The sequence below is a fragment of the Gobius niger genome, assembly GCF_951799975.1.
Source record: "Gobius niger genome assembly, chromosome: 10".
In the NCBI taxonomy this organism is placed as follows: domain Eukaryota; kingdom Metazoa; phylum Chordata; class Actinopteri; order Gobiiformes; family Gobiidae; genus Gobius; species Gobius niger.
The window spans coordinates 26,691,877-26,713,015 of NC_136861.1; the positions used below are offsets into that span (position 1 = coordinate 26,691,877).

Consider the following 21,139-nt stretch of genomic DNA (forward strand, 5'->3'; position numbering starts at 1 on the left):
GACTCACCATTTTCCTCCTAAAATAATGTAGACTGTACTAAACTGTCATTTTCCCCAAAAGTCCCAAAAATGATTAATTATGCTGCACCACTTGAACCACAACTATATTTGACATGTTCTGAAAACTGAACAGAATCACATTGAGGTATTGCATCATTACCATTGAGAGATATTAAAATGGCCTCATCATGCATTTAACACAGAACACCACACGAAAGCTACACAAACAATTGCATCACAAAATAAAATTCACAGTCCAAAACAACACTGTTGATGTTCAAACCCATTCATAAAGACATACATTATATGGCTCAACCTGCACGTAGTCCCTGCCGTACTGTGGAAAAGGAAGGGTTCTTCTCAGTACATTTCCACAAAGGTGTCCCATTTGTACACTAGACATCATGTGCAAAACTAGACCTTTATAAACAGAAATATAGAGTGTTCGACTGGTTAATCTGAAGCAATGGTGTAAGCTCTGATAGGAGGCTACTGAATCATAGTTCTGTCCATGGGGAGTTCTGCTATGCACCATTTTACTGTGGCTGCAAAGTAGTGGTGCACTACAGTTTGTATGAATATCAAGACTGATTTGTTTTGTAGATTTGACCAAGGAGTTCTTAGGGCTCCTCCTGTAGAAACCAGACCTCGTTGCGACGTCCATAAGGCTTAAGTGGTGGGTCGAAGCTGCAGCAGAAGTATTGCTTACGTTGGAAGGGGGCAGTCTCTCCCAAAGTACGTGTCAAACGTAAGGCCTCAGCTCGGTACTCACTTTCTCCAGCAAAGCCCCCAAACTGTCTGTCAACACAAGGAAAATAAATTGGTAAATGCTGCTTGAGCACATCCATAAGTAAATCAGACAAGCACAAAACAGCATCTGCATTGCTAATTTGGATAAATTGTGATGTTTAGTTTTATAAAAACTATTCCAGTGCTGTGGTTTTGCGGTGTGGAGGACATTGTGTTGGGACACTTTGAGTCACTTGGGCAGTGTTTAAACATGACAGCTTAAGCAGGATAACGTGTCGTGTGTCATGTCACTGAGCCCACGTAATCCCCAAGTGATTTCTTAAACATTGAGGTCAATAGTCTCCAATGGCCAGTCACTACCTCACGAGCGATTTGCATTTTTATCTATTTGGGTGGCGGCATTTGTATCTAAAAATACATTTACATTTCATTTTCTCAAACTGAGAAATCAATTGTTTAACTGTTAGCTGTGCAAACTTCAATAAACTAAAAACCTACAGAGCATAGACAGTCATTCCTGGGCGCTCCTCAATGCGGATGGAGGTGTCTGTGGGAGGAGGTGGGGCCACCTGGTACATGGTCGGGATGCGAATGCTAGCCACCAAACGCCTGGATAGAACGCCATCATTCCGCGGGTACACTGTGATGATGATGGGAGTGGCTGTGCCCATGGCCTCAGCTAGAGAGTAGCAGAAATATAGTGAGTCACCTCTTCCACTTTCAACTTGTAGAATAATTGAGCACTAAATTAATTATGAATCAGTGCTGAGGCCATTGGGAAAGACAGAAAACAGCAGACCTTGTAGTGTCATATTTAAATACATCCCACATTCAGCCAGTCAAATGTCAGCCTCTGTACTTTAAATTCATTTTTAATTGAACTTGATTGACCTTGTTCTAGCCTTCCCTTGGTCACCCTCTATTTGATTGTAGCAATAAATATGCTTTTACGCGCAGGAAAATATGTTTGTAAATGGGAGGAGATTAGCAGCTCAAGTTGAACACAGAAGATAGGTCAAGGGAAAATGTGTGTAAGCCGTGTTAGACCATTTATTGTTCTTTATTGTAAGCATTTTACAGTAGAAGGATATAGAGTCTGTCTTACCTGGTTCATTGCTTCCCCCGATGTACGTGAGTAGCTTCCTCACCAGCTCCCCGCTCACCTGGTCGAACGTCCGGCCCTCAGAGGACACGACTGCGAATTTGGAAGCATCGTATCGCCTCACCTCAAAGCTCACACCATCCTAGGAAACACAACTGAGTGGATAAAAGGCTTAAAACGTGCTTCTCGAATATACACCACACACATATTTAAACTTTCCTTTCCTGGAGACAAGAAAAAACAGTCATTATGATTCACCTCTGACACACTGCAGTTGCAAGCTGCTTCAGGGGAGGGCCAGGGCACTGTGTGTGGTTGTATAAGACCAAGTCAGCAGATGACACAAAACGCACATAAACTTTCATACAGCATACAGTACGTGGATGTGCTTGCATTTCTTCATTAGCTTCACAGGGTTCAGTCATCCTACAGAGAATAATGGGTCTTACATAACAGAGGAGGGACGCGCAACTGGCCCCCGCCCCCAGATGCACAATGTTAACATGATGCAGCGGCGTAAAATGGGGTTAATGCAGCATGGCCACTCAAGCGCGATGTTTAATAAAAACATGGATTCTGGTCATTTAGGGCAGATGTAAAATATATCACCACTACTTGCATTTCGGAGCAGACTGGAAATACATTTTTTATATTATGATCACAGGTGTTTTTTATTTTATTTTATGGGACAGTGGTTTTCAAATGGTATCTGCACCGACCAGCACCATAGGATGACAAGCTACAACTCCAATGAGAATTTGATGTAGCATGTGTGTGTATTCATAACGTGAAATACTAGATTTTTTCACATTTTTTGTTGAATAAGCCTGAAACATGCCAATAAAGCTGACATACTTTTTATTATTATCATTATTCTAGAGAAAAGAGGTGCATGTTAATTAATTAATTCCATCCACAAACCTTCTGGCAGGTTGATGACACACAAAAACAAAAGAACACAAGCTATAAAACGACACTTTTGTATGTTGGACAGCACAGGCAAGACATGTACATACAGAGACAAAAAAACGTGATGAATATTAACATTTTAACTGTCAACAGGGTTGCCATCATGGTGTATCCGTGTATATTGGTAAAATAGAGGTCACGTGGAAAATGTTTGTGCTCATCATTGTAGTAGAAATGTTCAAAGTCAACTGTGCTAAGTTGTTTGAGTTGAGCAGCGAAGGGCAAAGTGTTTTATTGAAGAAGCAAAACTACTCAAGTCAACAACTAAGTCCGGTTGACAACTTTGTAAACTTCTACATAGAAATTGACGGGAACAGATTGTTAATTCTTTCTGATTTCTGTCAATCCAGTCACTTTCAAAGGCAGTTCATAGTAAAAATGCAAATCAAGCTAATAAGGTACATGGTAACCCTCAACTATTGATATATTCATATTTTATGTTTTGACTGCACTCTCTTGTCTCTTTCTTACAAAGACGTGTTTCATCCAGACTAGCTCTATTAAAATCATGCTCCCAAACACAAGCTCTGTAACGTGTGACAGGTGTGGCCCGCTCTTTGTGGTAATTACACTGCCTGTTGTCAGTGGGACCACCATTAGCATTGTATACGGTGACACGGCACGAAAGCTGAGCCTGACTCTGGTTAAGCGGTGCAATTAATGCGTCGGTCATGTGTCTGCTCTAGTCTGTGATTGTGTGTTTGCCTGCTCATACAATAATAATAACAATAATTCAGCTTTCACTGGGTATTATCAACACATCAGGAACATGTAAACCACCTTCTTTAGTTTCCTTTACAAGCAGCTGAATTTCACCGTAATAAAAGTGTTGCTCAGTTGTGATTGTGCCTGCATTCGTGTGTGTGTGTGTGTGTGAGTGAGATAGTGCTGTCAGACACTTGTTGTGTATTCTGTGTCAATTTTAATTAAGAGTGTTGGGTGTCAGCATCAGGAGGGTGCTTCGCAGATCAGGTGACTGGCTCTGATTTCAATGCCTGCTGTTCAGACAAGTCAAGTCTACAGATTTCCAGATTTGCCTCTTTAATTTCTAAACTGAATGATCATACATTTAAGTAAGATGTGTAACTATTTATAATGCTCGTTTATTGACCGTGAACAATAGCAAGTTGGTTGTTGTTTACGGCATTGCTCTCAAAAAACTTTTGAAATGTGCTTGCAAACTGATCCTTGTGAAGAATTGGTTAGGAATGAGTTTGGACCACAACTTTCATTGTTGAACAAAAAGCTGCATGTATTGTATGAGGCCTTTAATCTGACCAATTACTAAGGGCCCAGAGATGTGTAATGGAATTTGTCAACTATCAACACATATTTTTAATTTCATTTTGGAAAATTAAAGTTAAATCAAAGTTATTATTAATGTGTGTTTTCCAAGGAATGGCTTCAGCAAAAACATCTATATTTGAGTGCAGAGCCCATCTGCCAATGCCAAAGTCTGTTGTTGTGAGTCGCAGAGTTAATGTGCCACTTACGGTCATTTGACTCCTTTTGTGTCTGGTCAGTTGGGTCAGACTCTGCGTATCTCATAGAATGCCACGTATTTTGTGTCGTAGATTTTGGTCTTTCATGAAGGAAAAACCAAAAGTCAAGTCACTATTGCACGGTGTAGGTCAAGTTCAACAGGGCATGGAGGAATGGACGCAGAAAGAGCCCGTCAGGCATTGCTTCACACATCACTTACTTTGCTGGAATATGTTCAAGGCCACTGTAGAATAATTATACCGAAGCGCCACACGAAAAGCCGAGAGTGGGCAGGAATCGGGTAGTGGCCTGGAAAGGGTATGCCCTTCATCTTCTCCACGTCAGGTCGATTGTCACAGGGGCCAGTAGTGTATCGGGATACGCACCCAATCCATATCTGAGCTCTCGGGGTTAACCACAGACTCGTCTCACACACAGCCTCTTCCATGACTGGGTCAGTAAGCACAGTACTGATGGTGTTCTAGATGCCAAAGTGGAAACAGTGACTTACAACCTCGCTGGCATGCATGGCCAGGTAATTTAAGGTTGCGTCTCACACGTGCGTGCGCAGTCGTTCCAATGCGCGTACCTACATACAGTTTTACGCAAAGGTATACGAGGAGGGAGCACATGGTAACAACAGAAAACACATAATAAATTTAGTGATGTGTAAAATTTTAATGCTGAAGTGAAACCGTACAGCACTACAGTGTAATTACAGTGCGTAATGATCACATTTACTAGGATGAGCACCTCAAAAAGTAGTACAAGTGGGACGAGTTGTGCTACAGGTTGGGATATGGAGGGACGACTGGAGAAATTAGATCAAAACAGTGATTAGTTTGCTGCTTTAGCACAAAACTACACACAAAGCGATAACACACAAAGTATTTCGACCCAGAAGCCAAATGGAACGCTCTATGCACTGAGTACGGATGTTAGATATCATTCTTCATACATTAATGGCTGTCACCCTAACCTTTACGCACGAATCCAACACGGTGGGTGAAAACTTTGTTGGCATTTGACCTTACCTTAGTCTCGCTGCTCAACAGTTTATATTCCGTCTCTTCGGTGACTCCAAAGAGCGCGTTCTTGAACATGCCAAACATTTTTTTTGTCGCGGCAAAGTCACCTCTACCCTTTCCCGGGACAGACAGGCTTTTCCCTTTCTCCCTGTGACTATTATTTGGGCAGGTTCTTCAATCTGTCCAATGTTTTCGTCTAATTGTCCAACAACTGTTATTTTCTCTCGATGAAATGAGATGATCTTGACTTGAAAACGCTTTTCTGTCAGAAGTCGAAGTTAAAAGGTCCTGGCTCCTCGCCCCGTCGTTGAGCTAAAGGAGCACACGCTGAGCAGCCTCCTCTCCAGATGCTGATGTGTCTCCGCCCACTCTTCTTTCTTTGCGCCTACCAGTCTCGCATCTCTCCTCGTGAGCACTTTGAACTTCGAGTGGAGCATCAATGTGACAGCATAGGGCGGTTTTCTACGCTTTATTAAACATATGACTCAAGTGACATTAAAAAGAATAAAGAGGCTGGGACTCGAATCACTCACTTCTGTATGTGTTAGTACAAGCTATCTTAACGTTGTTTTTGCGTGTGTTTATATGCCATCCTATTTCTATTCATTGTATTATTAAGGCCTTTGTTTCAATGTTTTTTGTATTTTTTGTATTACTCTTTATTTGATTTACTTCCACAGTGTGTGATGCACTTTGTTAATGTTTATCAAACGCGCTAAATAAAGTGGATTTGGACGTACACAAATAAATAAGCCTATTTTATTTGCGTGTCTCCGCCCTCCTGCTTCAGAACACACATTTGTAGCCAGTTTTTGTGCGATACAGTTTGACGCTGCTTTGTCAGTGTGCATTGGAGTTAGTGGGCAAGGCCACGCAGTTGCGCTTATACTCTCTGTGCCATTTGCGCCTTTTTCTCTTTTTTTTTGTGTGTGTTTTGTTTGGCTTTAGGGTGAGTCTATTTAAATTCACGCTGAGGGCAATGTTAAGTCACCACTGGACAGAGCACAACGAGGGGTAAAACAACAAAAAGAGAAATGGGGTTAGATAAGCTGAAGACGGGGTTCAGGCGGTATATAACCAAAAGGGAAAACATGAGTCACAATGAGCTTATCACAGTTACTCTTAGTGCACTAGAGAATGCAATAATTCATATTGATCTTATGTATGGGCTTAAAATGGGTTTGATGCTTAAACAGAAGACGTCATACTGTATCCCTTGAGACAGCATTTGGTCTGAGGGGGGAATCTGTAAACAATCAAACTATCACTTCTCATCCCTAAGCTGTTTTCTGAAGTTGTATACACACATGAAGAAAACAGACAGTCTCTTTTTATTTCATTTTATTCACACCAACTGACAGTGTGCTCCTTGTCTTATGTCTGTGATAGAAAGACAGTGATGGATGGCAATTTGATATCCGTCTAGGACTTCCAGTGAGAGTCACGTAAAGCACATCTTTTTCTTTTTTTTTTCAGCAGTCCAAGTTTTCAAATTCGTCTGAGTGGATTTTGAAGAACTTTCCGTCCTCACTCCTCCCAGCCTTTCCCCCCAGGCTGCGTAGGTAACCGGAGACCCACCACTCCAGCCATTTGTTCTGTGCTGCGGTCCCCCTTGCCGTGGTAGATGTTGTGTAGGATCATGTGGTTTCTTGTGGATGACAGCAAACACAGATATGTTTGAGCAGCATGGTGTGCCTCCTGTTGCGCTCGGCAGTATCTTTCTCCCGTTACCTGTCCCAATATAAATCAAAGAATAGATTTAGACAGTCAAGGATGAATGAAATGTCAATATCCTTGAGCGCACCCATCCAGAACACACACACCAATTTTTTTCACTTTTCCACAGCTGAGCCAAAGACATTCCTGTTATGGACAGTAAGTAACATATATGCGCTGATGTGCCTTTTGCTGTTATGTGTGCAAATATACACTGATCCCTCTCAGCGATTTTGCTTCAATGACTTCCCCATGCATTCAAAGCCCTGATGAGCCACGCTCTCCCAAGCATAAATAATGCAAGCTTTGAGCCTATATGCTTGCTTTGTAGCTGATTTTAAAGGGTAGCATAACGGTGCCTAAGATGACAAGCACTTGTAAGGAAAATTTAGATTTTTTTTTTTCAAATGCAGGAACAAGTCCCAAGTCATTGTCTTCAAATCCATGTGCAGTCCCAATCTATCAGGAAGCAAGTCTATGCGACACAGAGGATCTGCAAATACTATAAAGAGCTAAATAAATACTTTTTGAATGTAAGACTAGATAAGTTGCATCAAGGCTTCACAATTTATGATGTCCAAGCAAAGTGTAACTCGAGTAGCAGGTGTTGGCCAATTTTAACTTTAGTCAAGCCTCAAGTGATCAAATTAATGAATATCTTGATCTACAACGACATGCCAGCTCACACCTCTGCAATCTTTTCTTCCGGCCTATAATATAAGCAGGGTCAAGTATTTTTTCATATCTCACAATGAAATATGAAATAATGTACAATATATTCCAAGGACTTTCGTAGTCATATAATGATAAATGATAAAATATATCCTGTTGGTTTGATGACTCGAGTTGTCCTACACGTCACCTTGCCCCCGTCAAAGACTGTCCGGTTACTTCATTTGTGTTGGCCAAATACTTACTTGTTTTCTGTAATTGCCAACATCACTACAGTATGCAAAACAGTACCAGTAAAATGAGTCATACTTTCTATACAATGAATGAAGCTGCTCAGCTAATTCGGCTAATGTTAGCAACCACCATGCAAAGCGTACAGGGACCCTTAACATCGCTCACCTTGTTTTTACGAAACTGGTCCATGACATAGTTATAGGCGAGGGATTGTCTGTAGTTTAGCCCCTGCACAGCGCGGAGCTCTTTCAGGATTCCTCTGCAGACTCGCACAGGCGATGAAAGTGTCGCCATCTCAAAAGCCAAAACAACAATGTTTTCTGAAGTCTTGCTACACACAAGTAGACAGCACCAACCGAGCTCAGCACAGTCGAGCGAGTGATGTGTACGGCCAGTGGCCACGAGGTGGCGCCATATGCACGTGACATCACGCCAGAGACCAGCGTTACTCACACAGGTGTTTGGGGCATCATCTTAATCTTTGAGGGTGTCATGGATTCCCGCGTAAGGTAAATGATGCTTTTAACAATATCAGCATTAATCTCGTATTTATATCTATATAGTATTGATAATGATAATAATATGTGTTTTGTTAAAAAAGATTGAAACAATTCTGATCGTGAATTTATTGATTAAAACATCTTGTTAGCTGCTGTTAGCTGTACACGTGGCCCACGGTCGTCATGTTCACTTTAATGTCAAAGCGGCATCAGTTAGGCTTAGTTTCACTTCTTCTAGCAGTGTTCAACTACTTAAACATGTGAAAACAACCTGAGGTGAGGCAGTACTGCAGATAAGTGAGTAAACGTCTTCTTTACAGGTTGTTATCAGAGTTAACGGTGTGGAGTCTGGATGCTGAGAAACATCGGTGAGTTTTCTTCTACTATCAACAAAATCTTATTTATTGTTTTTATTTATTTATTATAATAATAATAATATTTATTTATTTATTTATTTATTTTATTTTTTTTTTTTTTTTTTAGAGTAGTAGTAGAGTAGTAGGGTTAGGTGGGGTCCTCTTGCTCCATCAGGACAATGCTAGCTTGATGGCTGTGGACAGGTTGGCGCAGCATTGCTATAGCAACAGATACTATCCCGTCAAAAAAAAAAGAAAAGTCTGTAACCTACATGAGTGAGTGATATTAGATCCAATCAAAATAAGGACATGATTAAAGTAAGCTACTGGTGAAAAAACCAAAACAAGTGTTGTGCACAGTCCATATGGCGGATGCATGTTTTGAGTAATAAAAGTATATGTTAGAAGGTCGGGTGGTCCTGGATGTACCTGCTTGTTTCAGTGATATGGGCTGATATGTGAATTGATGATTGACTCTAGGGGGAGCCAGTATCTTATCAGTTTCACACACCGGTTTGGTTCCTAGACGTTTGTTGGATGCACCCCTCTCCTCCTCATCCTCCACGTCCCTCCCTCCCTCTTACACCCTTTCAATGAATACTAATGCAGTGAGTGAGCCCACCTCCCTTCCTCCCATCTTTTTTGCAGGGATGGGAGGGAGAGGGGAGACAGAGCGATCCCAGCTCAGTATCCCTCCTCATGAGGCAGCCAGCGCTTGACTAGCAGCAGCAGCCCCAATGCCTTTTTTTCCCTCACTGAGCAATACTGGTGATACTGTGCGTCGCTGCTGCAACAATGTCTAACCTGTGTGAGTGGCACGTTTCTTCAGACCAGAGCTGAGAGCCAAGAGGAAGCTCGTGCCTGCCTTTCTCATCTGGATGGGAAGTTTTTTTTGGGAGGAGAGACAGGAGAAAGCAGAAGGCTGTGAGGGAAGGGGAACAACTGGCAACAGCCAACCCCCCTTCCCACCTAAAGACTGTAGACAACGGAGGCCACTGGAGTATTTGCTTTTATCTTTCGTTTTTTGTTCTTTTTTTTCCTCATTGCGCTGCTGGGAGGTGCTTTACCTTTTCATTTGCTTGCTCTGTCGGTCCTCTGTCTTCTCATCTATTTCGCCATTTACCTGGTCAACAATTTCTTCTATTTATGAGCCTGACAAGGAGGGAGAGACAGGCAGAGAGACAGAGACGCACAAAAAGACAAAGAGGACGGGGATTTTTTTTCTCAAACCCCTTGCTTCCTCTTTTCTTTCCCCGTTCATTCATTCATCCCTGCCCTCCGCTTCATCGCTGTCACTCCAGCCTTTTCTATCCGTGTGCAGCCCACGCCCCCCCCACCACCACCACCGCCACCACTGCCTCCTGCCTCTTCGCTGCTCCACTTAACTCTGCACCCCAAACTTTGACGTTTTTTCTTTCTTTCTTTTTTTTCTTTTTTTAAACCCACCTGTTTATCCATGTCCTCCCTTTAAAGCCTAAAGTCGAAAATATCAATTGGCCTATTTGTGTTTTCTCTTTTTTCACTTTTGTACCCCCTTCTCTTCTTTTCTACCCCCCCCCTTCCTCCCTCCCTCCCATCCTATGCATCTTTTTGGGGCGCTTCTTAATGCTAACCATAGGTAGGTCTACTTAGTGTTTAGTGTCTGTCGTCGGCGTCTCTGTTTTCGTGTTTTGTGTGTGGGGGTCTGTGAAGCGCCCACCCACTTGTGGCCTAAAGTGGGGCTCGTGGAGAACCATGGCTCCCTTTCCCGTCTGGCGCTCAGCTGATCATTGCCTCATGCCATGTCATCCTGGCGTCACCGTCGTGGTAGCGTTTGATAGTCGGCCATTATAGGCTTTTTTTCTTTTTCTTTCTCCGGCAGTGTACCATCAAGCACTTTGTCGTCACCAAACACCATATCATTAAACTTCCTTTGTGACCACATTTGGCTCTTTATTCCACCCGTCTGTTTGCCGCCAGTGTCCTATTTCCAATATGCTTTTGTGAGATATTTATAATTGGTTAAAGTTTCATGTTTGTTCACGGGAAGGTCATCCGGTGCCAGGTGTAATTTTCTTTACCCTAGAGCCACGTCTGTCTGTCTTATGTTTCAGTGCCCTCCTTTCGCCATCCTCCTCCTCTTCTCTTGCATTCTCTCTATCCCCCATCTTTCTGAACCGACTGTCATCCGTGCAGACACACCACCACTCACACAGCATGGACTAGAAACTAACCTGGCTTTACTTTTATCAATGGGTGTTTCTTTTGGTTTTGGTTTTTCTTTCACCTGTTTCATATCATGAGGCTTCAAGATGAGACCTCTGAAATCACATCTTATCACACACTCATCTAAATCTAGCCAGAATGCTGTTATTTTGACTTGATAAACCATTTCATCCAACTATCCGCCATTGACGTTGAGCAGCTTAGGTTTGGTATTGTTGTGCAGTAACATTTCTTTACAATAAAAGACAAAGTGCATGTTATTTAGAATGGATGTTGAGTATGAAGCTGCAGAGTTTAGCTCACAGTGTTTGGCGCGTGAGCCGCAGGTTAAGGTAGATGCATAGCAAAACGAGGCCAACCACAAAACTCATGCCCTTGTTCATTCTTTTTGTATCTCCACATTTTTCCTAAAGGCGCTCTATGCCTCTCCTCTGCCTGAAGCAAATGGAAAGTGGGACTTTTGAGCAAGCAGCACTGTGGTAAAGACTGTCTGGATACAGCTGTGCTCTTCTGGAATTACCCGCTAAATCCTGGATTTGGTTTCATTTCACTAATTAAGTTCAGTCAAAAACTGTTCTATAAATTTTCTTTTTTCTAACACTTTCTAATGGACTTGATTTCAATATTTCCTTTTCAACTATTGAATCTTAATGGGATTTTACTGACACGGATTAAAGACTCAAGCGACATCTTTGTCTATTAGTTGCTGTAAAATGGTTGCCTCCAGCCGAAAACCGAGTAATTTAAGTCTTAAAAGAGCTAAATGTTAACAATAGGTGAGTACATGCTAGTATTGTTGCATGTTTCAGCCCGTGCTGGATGGATGTGACATATTTATCCAAGTCTTTTTGAATCCTGCATGTGTGGCAGTGAGCATGCAGCTGCAGCATGACTGTGTTCGAGGAAGGACACACACATACATTATACCTGTTCTTTAGATTTTTTTTGGGTTTGTCACACTGGGAGTGTCCAGATAAGGGACAAATATGTACAGTATGATTGACTTCTGTTTAGCTGTGGCTTCAAACCCTTTGCCGAGCACAGCTCCTTGATCGTACTAAAGAGTGTGTGTTTGCAGCAAGAAGGCAGAACACTCGCTGATCAATAAAGTAATCTACATGAGGAGGCCCAGTACTTTACTCTTTTCTCAATGCAATCATTTTTTCAATCTCTTTTTCTATAAAAATGGAATTCACAGTGCTAAACCCCATCTGTGAGTGGTGTGTGTTGAGTGAGATCTTTGATTGTGCCTCAAGAAGACGTGTGCGCTCCATCTTGAGTGCAGCAGTGATTGACCCCTTTTCTCTGATTAACTTGGCTATCCTTTGGTTGACAGTACTTTGGATTTATTGTGCATGTGCGCAAAGGTTAGACTGTGGTACCTGTGCAGCCCACCTGGGACTTGCCCTCATAACCTGGCACCATTAGCCCTTCTTCTCACTGCTATTGGCACACATGTGACCTCTAGGGCCTTTCTCCAGATGGGCACTTTAGGCTCTGCTCCTCTGTCAAAGCTGTCACAGCTGCCAGGCAGCAAAAAGATTGTCTGCTGATCACAGCTCCCTATTCAGCTCAGTGCATCCTTCCTATAATGATCTGCACAATAGTTGGCTTCAGTCAGTAAACTGATACATGAACCAATGGCTCTGAGTCGATCATCTCGTGATTGACTCCAGCTGATTAGGCAGAGCATTTGTGACTGGGAGTGTTGCTCAGTAAATGTTCAGATAACTGCATCAAACCACCAAAGCATCAAAGCATAATTGTGGAAGAATTAGTCATTTACAGACAGAAACATGCTTTGTGATTTCTGAAGCACTAAACATCTGTCATCTGATTGAATTAAAGCTTTATTACATTTCTAAGTCACAGATTTAGTTTTAATTCATTGCTCTTGTCAAATGTCACACCCCATTAACATTTGTGCCATAGTATAATTCTATAAATGACGGCTACTTTTCGACACAATTTTGAATCAATATTGTTTTAAGTAGCCTCCAATAAATCACTTTAAATGACATGGTATGGAAACAGATTTCAAATGTTATATTATATATTTTGTTTCAACAGTTAACACTATCTCTATCAAAAAACACACTCAACTCCAATCGAGTTTTTACATGTGCATCTATAACTCTTAAATCCGAACTACTGATTTAAAGCTTGCCTTATATTCACTGGCTGTTTTCTGGATATGGCACATTGTTAACTGCATTAGTCAGTGAGCAGATGCAGATGCCTCTTTAAGCGTCATAATACTCCACAGTTTGCTTCTGAATGCTCTTGGACCATTACTGCCCAAAGCGTATGCACATCTACAATTTATTGGCAACAGATCCTGTTGAATCAATTGCAAAATGGGTCATGATCAGACATAAAAGATCTTTTCAATAATTCAGTGGCTCTGATTAGAGGAGTTAGAGCTCAGACTGTGTCTATTGGAAAGTCTGAGAAAGCTGTCTCTTCAGGAGCAATAGAAATCTGTTTTAGGGATTAAGCAGTTTTGTTTGAGGTTAGAAGGCACTGGTGTATGTGTGATGTCGATGTCCGTGTGTGTGCTTAGGCCACCAGTCTATTAAAAATGAAGAAAACAATCTGTTACCCCACAGAGAGCACTTAATTATTCAACATATTTTAATTAATCATTTACCCCAAGTATGATCCACACTAACACGAGTGCACTGTGCTGTCTTCTGCATGCTCACCATGGACAATTTACTTCAATTATGACTTCACCTGTGTAGGGAGGATGGGGGATGCAGGAGCACTGCAGTACTTCTGTGTTTGTTGCATTATTACATGTGTTTGTGTGTTTTGTTTAAATGTTTTTACACGTGCTATTTTAATGTCATGAATGGTTTGACAAGTTAATGGTGAGAGATCATGTGCTAAAGACCAGTGCAGGTTTATTTGAGCGGAGCATGACCCCAGGCTAACCTTTGTCCACTGTGTTCCCTCTGTCCAGACCAACTAGCATCTGCAAGGCAAACAGTGAGCATCTCTGTGGAGGAGCCACAGGAGAGAGACCACTGAAGGAGCACTTTGTGGACCATCACTTCACCCTGAACACCCCTGACGGATTTTCACCTGAGACTGTGAGTTTGGGCTTGACATACAGGGGATGAATAAGGGGTTGGAATGGAGAGGAATGCTCAAGAGCACCTGTGTCTCGTACAAACACTCCACACAATTAATGAGCTTTGTTCATAGAAAGGTGTAGTTCAATTAATCATAAATAAAAAACGCACATCTCTTTGATGAATTCCAGCTGCTGGAGTAAATAGACCTGCTGCGCAGGTGTCGTCTGCCACTGATAAAGAGTGACTTTATTCCCAGGCCACTCCAGATGATTAGACTCATATTTATTAATTGACTCATTTTGAGGACAAAAGACTCAGAGATGATAAAGTTTGTCTCCCACATCATTATTATCTGGCGTCTGTTTTTGAACATTAATCAAAAGGGCTGATGTGTTGTCATGGTCTTACTTGTCTGCCACATGGGACAGGAAGGGTCCCTATGATGAATTACAGGAAACAATTTAGCATAAATTCCATAAGCACTAACCTTAAATAAAGTTTTAAGTTCCACACACCCACGCACACACACACACACACACACACACACACGCACACACACGCACACACATACGGTTTTCAGGCATTGAGATAAAGAGTAGATATGCCACAGTCAGGCCTTGGTGGCTTTTTAAAACACATAATATTCTCTCAGCTCAGTAAATGGTTTCACCTAACCTGTTGACTTGTGTGTTGCAGTGGACTTTTCCTCAGTCTGAGGCTATGAGAGGGACAGAGGAGTCCCAGGCTGCACCATCATGCTACTTCTGAGACGCTGGGATGAGACTTTAGCCGGCAAATCACAAGGTAAGCCTGCGTTTAGCATATAGTCCACTCTTTTGAGGCGCCGTCCTTGTTAAAGCAGTCAAAAACACGCCTTATCTCCCTTTACCATGTACATTTTCTTTAGCGCGCGGTGATGAATGGTCGGAAACTCTCCAAGCCTATTTGCTTTCTATCGCGCACCGGGTTTTGCTCAAGGGTCTCGATGGCGGTTCAAGGTGGAGTGCGCTGAAGAATGGTCTAATCCCGGCTTTTTAGCACAGTGCGCACTTTGATCAATGGCATGCGTCGGTGCTCGGACGCTCAACCTGACCCAGCCATTATTGACTATCGGCTTCATTTGCATCGCTTTACAGGCATTGATCAGGCAATTAAAGGATTTGTTGAAGGAGATGTTTGTGACTGTTTTGGATGTCCACTCAGCCGCTTTGTGGATTAAGGAGTTCGAGGCATTTGATAAGATAAAGGCCTCATTCAGCCTATCTGTCTCAATTCATCTCGGCACTCCTCAATGTTGCGTTTTTAAGAAAAACCCTTCCCCGCAATCTTTCATCCCCACGTACCATTTATCAGCTGCGACTTTTCAGAGCTTTGCCGCAGAGGAGCAGGAATGAGAAACTAATTTTCCCTTTTTTTTTGTTTCGTTTTTTGATCGGCGCAGGCGATTGTGAGGCCGCGATAGGCAGTGAGCAAACTCCAAACAGTGCCATTACAGCGTTTCGACTCGGGCCGGGAGAACGCAGCCCGGTAATGAAGTGTCTGAGCCTCAAAGTCACACAGCTGCCTCAGTCGTGCTGACGCCGCACATTGCTCGCTAAGGCCTGACGTCATGCGGTATTACCATATAGATGAATTAACCGTGGTACTGAATCTCATTAGCAACACCACTCTAGACTCTTTTTTAAAACTAAGCCTTTTACTTACTATTCCTGTCCTGTCTGCTGTTAAAAAGCACTGTGTAATAGGTGTAATAATTAAAAGAGACATTAGAATATTAATGTCTGGCGAGCAGTTTAAAGGCCTTATCTCCCACCTCTGTGTACCTTTCTAAATGGGATTTTGACCCCTCATTATATCATTTGGCCTGTGCTATCGTTCAGTGTTATTAATTAAGGGCAACACGGCTTTTCCACTCATTTTTCAGTCAAATCCAATTAACAACAGCTGAGGACTCCAGCATATTGGAAAAAAGACTCACTTCTGTTCTCATCAATTTATGGACCTTGAATGTCTGTGCACTCAGAGGCATAAGAGTTTTCTTCCACTATTGTTTTGTCATTTAGTTTACAGTTGTGGGAGTTTATGTAAACACTGCAGTAAGATTATATCTGTGTACTACAGTCCATTCTTTTTTGAAATCAGAAGAGCCTGGTCAGACTCAGTCAAGTTATTAGGCCCGAGCGCCATAAGGGCTGGCAAAGGGGCTCTTATAATCCCCCAAAGTGTGCAGAGTGCAAAGCGCTCCCCTCAAACTTACCGTCATGCTCTCGTCGCGCACGTGTGCACGTACACATGTATTGGAAAAGTAAACATTGTATAAAAAAGACGAACCCAGGAAAAAAATATGCATAGAGGCAGTAGAGATTGAGGGAGACAAAGATAGCACCCATTGCTCTGCTTGCAGCTTTATTTAAGTCTAGCTTGTATTGTTTTGTTTATCTGCAGCGTGTCATTCAAAAAATTTAGAAGAAGTAGACATGTATAACACCTCTGATTCTTGACTGAATTCAGACTTCAGCTCTGCCCCATTCAAAAATAAGAACAAGTTACAAATACTACTGCATACTGCTGTATGTGCTGCTGATTAATTGGTACCTGACGTTGTGTCAGCCCACTCTTAAAAACTACCAGATAAACTTCTTTAGAATAGGAAAATCGTTTTTCCGCCTGGTCTGGCTATCAAACTTTTATGCAACCATACATGATCAAAAAGAGTATTTTTAGAAATGCTTTCTGCTGAAGTTTAGGATGCAATTAAGGTGATTTTGCACTGAAGTTTAACAGCAAGATAAATGAGCATCACTTGGGTATATCTGCCACCGGATATACAGTACATGCACTATATTATTTTTACTGTCGGTGCTAATCCAGCAACTTTCTGCATACTACTTACAGGCTGAAATGATATGGCTTTAGATCATCATTCTGTCACGGGAGGAAGATTGTCTTCGCACTGCAGATCAGACACTTTTGAAAATGTGAACAAAGGAACTACTGTAATAGATACAGTACGTGAATGATATTTACCACAATAGATGTTGATATTATATGGACTTACTTATGTAGACAATAAACGTTAAAGCCATCATGTTATATAGATTATTAATATTATAATGAGCACTTTTCACTACCGTAGAGTTCAAATCTGTGTGTCATTTTGAGCATCATATTTTTGCCTTCCATACCAGCTGTGTCCAATGGTTCAGTGGTTCCTCATCTTGTTAGGATCTGCTTTAATTGGACTTTCATCACAGGCATTTTAGCCTGGCCTGGAAACATGACCAGGACTTGTGCAATGGCATTGATTGCATTGAGAGCGACTGATCAATACGGCTTCACTCAACCCCATCTCGAGCAGCAGAGAAGGAACATAAGTCACCTGGCATTAGCTGAGCGCTGCACTTCTAACATTGGCTTTGTGGCATCTGTTGTTCTCTGACCTCGTCCTCACTTGCTTGCGGCTCTAAGATACAGATAGTGCCAAGATGGGCACTTGATTCGTTGATTGACAAAATGTATCTGACAGCTGCCTTTTAATTGATGGACTGGAGTGTGCCCTGGAGACAAAAAAGCAAAGAATATTAACATTTGAGACTGTAATATAACTGCTAATAATGTTGTACTTTTTAAATGATTACAGCCTTGACAACGACTCATTACAATTGCGATTCAGTGGCTTGCGATGACTTGTCAAAGTCTAAGATACACTGTAAATACAAGCTACACTGAAAAGATTATTGCCACCTTCTGCTAAACACGTTTGTTGCATCACTATGAGGCAGCGATTTTAATTTATTGTTCTGTCAGTTCTAATCAGTGCTGAAAACTCATTTTTATTTGGTTTTGGCTTTCATTAGGAGTTAGTCACATAATTAATTTTGGTTTAGGTCTGATTTGTTGATGACAAAAATGGCAGATCTGCTAATTCTAAATTAGTAATGAAAAATACAAAGGTGGTTTGGGGCTCTTTAATCGAAAAGAATGAGATTCATTTAAATACTTTCATCTTGTTTCCATTGCCCCTTCCAAGACCAACTGGATGTTTTGTTGAAGTTTAAGTCATCAGTAGTTTGTCATATTATTAAGCATCAGATAAAATGTGTTTGTATTATTGACTCGCGGCTGAAACCAGGGCAAACAGTCAACGTTCCTGTCATTGCAGCTTAAAGAAAAACTACGTAACTTGTTTACCTTAATAAATCCTTATAGTCCTTGTTGTCCCTCTTAGGGTAATAAAGGTGTTGACGGGATGGTTGGGGTGTCTGTCATCTCCCCCTGCCATAGAACCACCTTTGCAACTTCCCCGCCTCCGGGTCGGAAGCGCAATACACACTAATAGTATCACGAAGATGAAGCTAACAGGCGGGCAAAGCTAACTGTGGGCTAGCACCACTTTAGCAGTATTTGCAGCCAAATTTGAGTGAAAAAAATATCTCCACTGTATCATTGGGCTGTGGCACAATGTACAATATCCCCTCTCTCCCTTTGTCTTTTCTCTCAGCGAAGTATTTACCCTCACCAACAATCAATGAGTAAAAAAACGTAACTTGCTAAGACACCTGCAGTGGCGCTTATGGCCTCTAGGGGCATGAGTTACTTAGCTCTGCTTTAAAGCAACACTGCGGAACATTCCAGGTCTTGTGTTTGTAGGTAACAAGATTAGCTAAACAGTCCCAAAACGCTCATAAATAAGCAAACATGCCATCAATACCGACTGTGCTCTGTAAAATTATTTTCTTCAGTGGGTGTGTCAGTGATGTTCCAGCTGTCAGAGAGTGTATTTTCTTTATATTGTCATTTATTTCCCCTCACACTTGTATTTTTATGTGAGAGGCTTTATGAGGCGGTGTAATGCGGTGTGTAAAACCCCCACATAAATGTTCGCATCTGTGCAGCCTGAGCAGGTAAAAGAACCACTGGTCTGAGCGCGGAAGCCCCCCAGTTACTGTTGTTTCCGGGCCCCTGCTTAAGGTGGTGTCGTGTTGTTAAAGCGAGTGAGTGATTTGTTTTCCCACATACGCCGCAGGTCAGCATATTTACACCCTCTCCGTCGCCAGCAAACATTTGTGCCTCGTGGACAAAACCCATCCCATGACAGAGATTGATGCCTAGAGACTGATAGTTGAGTAGTAGCGTGCTTCTGTTTCATAATACCTCTTGCGTCTCACTCCAGTTTCCCCCTCACCACGCACAATAGGCCAATCCTGCAGCTAGGTACTCCTACAGTAAAGTATACCTTAATGTTCCTATACTGACTGAATAGCGAATGGACCGAATACAGCGCACTGCTCTAGTGGACTTGGCCTTTAGTCTACTAGGGAAAAAAGATTACTCAGCCTAACACAGCACTCTTCCAGGGACAAGTCAGCCTTTGAATTGGTTCAGGTAACATCAGCGAGGAGCCCGGAAAGACGCCTGAAAGCTATTTTTGATGTGCCGCGGCAAAGGTGAAACGGTCAAGCATAGGCGCTGACCCATGACCGTTCCTGAGTGTGCTCTTTCACGAAGCATCTCATCTGTCCAAATGGTCCAAATGCCCCCTCTTTGCACTGGCCGGTGTCAGCGCTGTCTACCCTGCCTTCTGCTCGTCTTCCCTTTGACCCGAAGCTTCTCACTCACCTCACTTTCCGCGGACAGTTTTAAAAGTTATTGATTGGATTGTGTTAAGGAAAAATGGCCTCCAGGAGTTTAGCAGTAGAGGTCCCAATGGGGAGCTAATGCCTCCCTCAGGGACTTCATCCATGGACTGTCAAAATGTGTGATGTGTGGTGCCTGGGCTGCGCAGTGAGGGAGAAAGTGGGATGGGGAGCGGGGCGGGATGGTGGAGGAGTCTCACAAAGATGCTGTTACACTGTTCCAAAGACAGTGACAACCAAAACCACATTAAACTGCGTGTACCTGAAGGCGGCAGTATTTTGTATCTGTTCAGTCAGCGGGCAGTTTAGCTCTCACATTGATTTCTCAAATGCAGCTGTTAAGAACTATAGAAAATGATCAGGTTGGCGACCGCTCAGTGGGTTTGTCTTGTATAAGATTTTATACACATATTTATGAGCGCTTTACCTTTTAATCTTCTCTGGATGATGACCTGCAATCAAGACATGGGAGTGTTCTCATATTGTCTATCACTCTACTGAATGATGAAAATGATAAAAAAAAATGACGCTTTGATGTGCATGTTAGTGTGCTGAGTCACTAATTAGTTTAGCTATATAATAAGAATGTTGCATAGTCACAAGATGAGGGTGACTGTTCCCTGTCTGTCTTGCATTCCTATGAGAACTAGCCGTGTCTTGATGAAATAAATAAATATTTAAACAGTACGTCGCAAAAAACAAGCTGCTGTTGAATAATTGCTTAGAACATGTTAAAAACTTTACTCAGGATGTCACCAGAGGAGACTTCTGTGTCTTTTTTTCTATCAGAAGTGTTCATTTCAATGTTCTTTTGATGCTTTTAAATGATGAAATGGTACCACAATCTGAATTTTCTTTTTTTTATGAAACACACCTAACTTGAAGTTTGTTTCAGTTTTCTGAAATCTTTTTTTACTTAAACTGAAATATGGACATGAAGTGTAGGGTAAAAATTAACCCTACACTGGCCAACATGAAGTTATCTTAAAACATTCTGTGCATGTACAGTAGCCTATTGCATTGTTAAGTGATGATGCCATTGCTTTACTTCAGCCCTATTCACTATAATAATTTTAATCTGCTATGGAGCCAACCACAAGGCTCTTTTTAAACATCTCATCACACAGAAATACTACATTTACTCTGGATTTTCTTTAGTCTGTCTATTCTGACATTAATTATCCTTTTTCCCCCATATATTTTCAATATAAAGATATGTTCATTTTGCCTGGAGAAATAGTGAGATATATTATTCTCATTGGTGTAAAACAATTGTTGGCCTTTCATCTGTTTCAGTAGAAGATTCAGATAAAGTTTTTTTTTGCTGTGTTTGTCTATTGGACCCAGAATTAGCTCTCATTGTGCGTGATGTCACATGATTGTGTGTTATGTCACATGATTGTGTGTTA

The 21,139-nt window shown here is 41.8% G+C and overlaps 3 protein-coding genes across 3 annotated transcripts in view; 1 reads left to right on the forward strand and 2 right to left on the reverse strand.

Moving 5' to 3' along the window:
- Window positions 1–86: 86 nt before the first annotated feature.
- On the reverse strand, window positions 87–5,671 carry LOC306969729 (heme-binding protein 1-like). The gene is made up of 4 exons (XM_079565433.1): window positions 5,338–5,671; window positions 1,856–1,994; window positions 1,249–1,429; window positions 87–798 (listed from the first exon to the last, which is right to left on the reverse strand). Exons 1-4 carry the CDS (start codon window positions 5,413–5,415, stop codon window positions 621–623), a joined length of 576 nt encoding a protein of 191 aa, XP_079421559.1. The 5' UTR covers window positions 5,416–5,671; the 3' UTR covers window positions 87–620.
- Window positions 5,672–6,669: 998 nt separating this feature from the next.
- fmc1 (formation of mitochondrial complex V assembly factor 1 homolog) lies at window positions 6,670–8,300 on the reverse strand. Its single transcript, XM_079564968.1, has 2 exons — window positions 8,119–8,300; window positions 6,670–7,062 (listed from the first exon to the last, which is right to left on the reverse strand). Exons 1-2 carry the CDS (start codon window positions 8,245–8,247, stop codon window positions 6,859–6,861), a joined length of 333 nt encoding a protein of 110 aa, XP_079421094.1. The 5' UTR covers window positions 8,248–8,300; the 3' UTR covers window positions 6,670–6,858.
- A 2,137-nt stretch (window positions 8,301–10,437) lies between these two features.
- grin2ba (glutamate receptor, ionotropic, N-methyl D-aspartate 2B-a) overlaps window positions 10,438–21,139 on the forward strand; it is a 93,365-nt gene continuing 82,663 nt past the window's right edge. Inside the window, exons 1-3 of the mRNA XM_079564089.1 lie at window positions 10,438–11,790; window positions 13,980–14,109; window positions 14,791–14,898. The gene's annotated coding sequence lies outside the window, so the exon portion shown is untranslated. The remainder of the gene's footprint in view (window positions 11,791–13,979; window positions 14,110–14,790; window positions 14,899–21,139) is intronic.

Excerpts from the sequence above, each read along its gene's own strand:
- LOC306969729 (XM_079565433.1), bottom strand. The coding sequence starts at position 5,415 with ATGTTTGGCATGTTCAAGAACGCGCTCTTTGGAGTCACCGAAGAGACG. Across the intron at positions 1,430-1,855 it reads CGGGGGAAGCAATGAACCAG|CTGAGGCCATGGGCACAGCC; the intron begins GTAAGACAGACT and ends GCTACTCTCTAG. Across the intron at positions 799-1,248 it reads GGAATGACTGTCTATGCTCT|ACAGTTTGGGGGCTTTGCTG; the intron begins GTAGGTTTTTAG and ends TTGTGTTGACAG.
- fmc1 (XM_079564968.1), bottom strand. The coding sequence starts at position 8,247 with ATGGCGACACTTTCATCGCCTGTGCGAGTCTGCAGAGGAATCCTGAAA. Across the intron at positions 7,063-8,118 it reads ACCAGTTTCGTAAAAACAAG|GTAACGGGAGAAAGATACTG; the intron begins GTGAGCGATGTT and ends ATATTGGGACAG.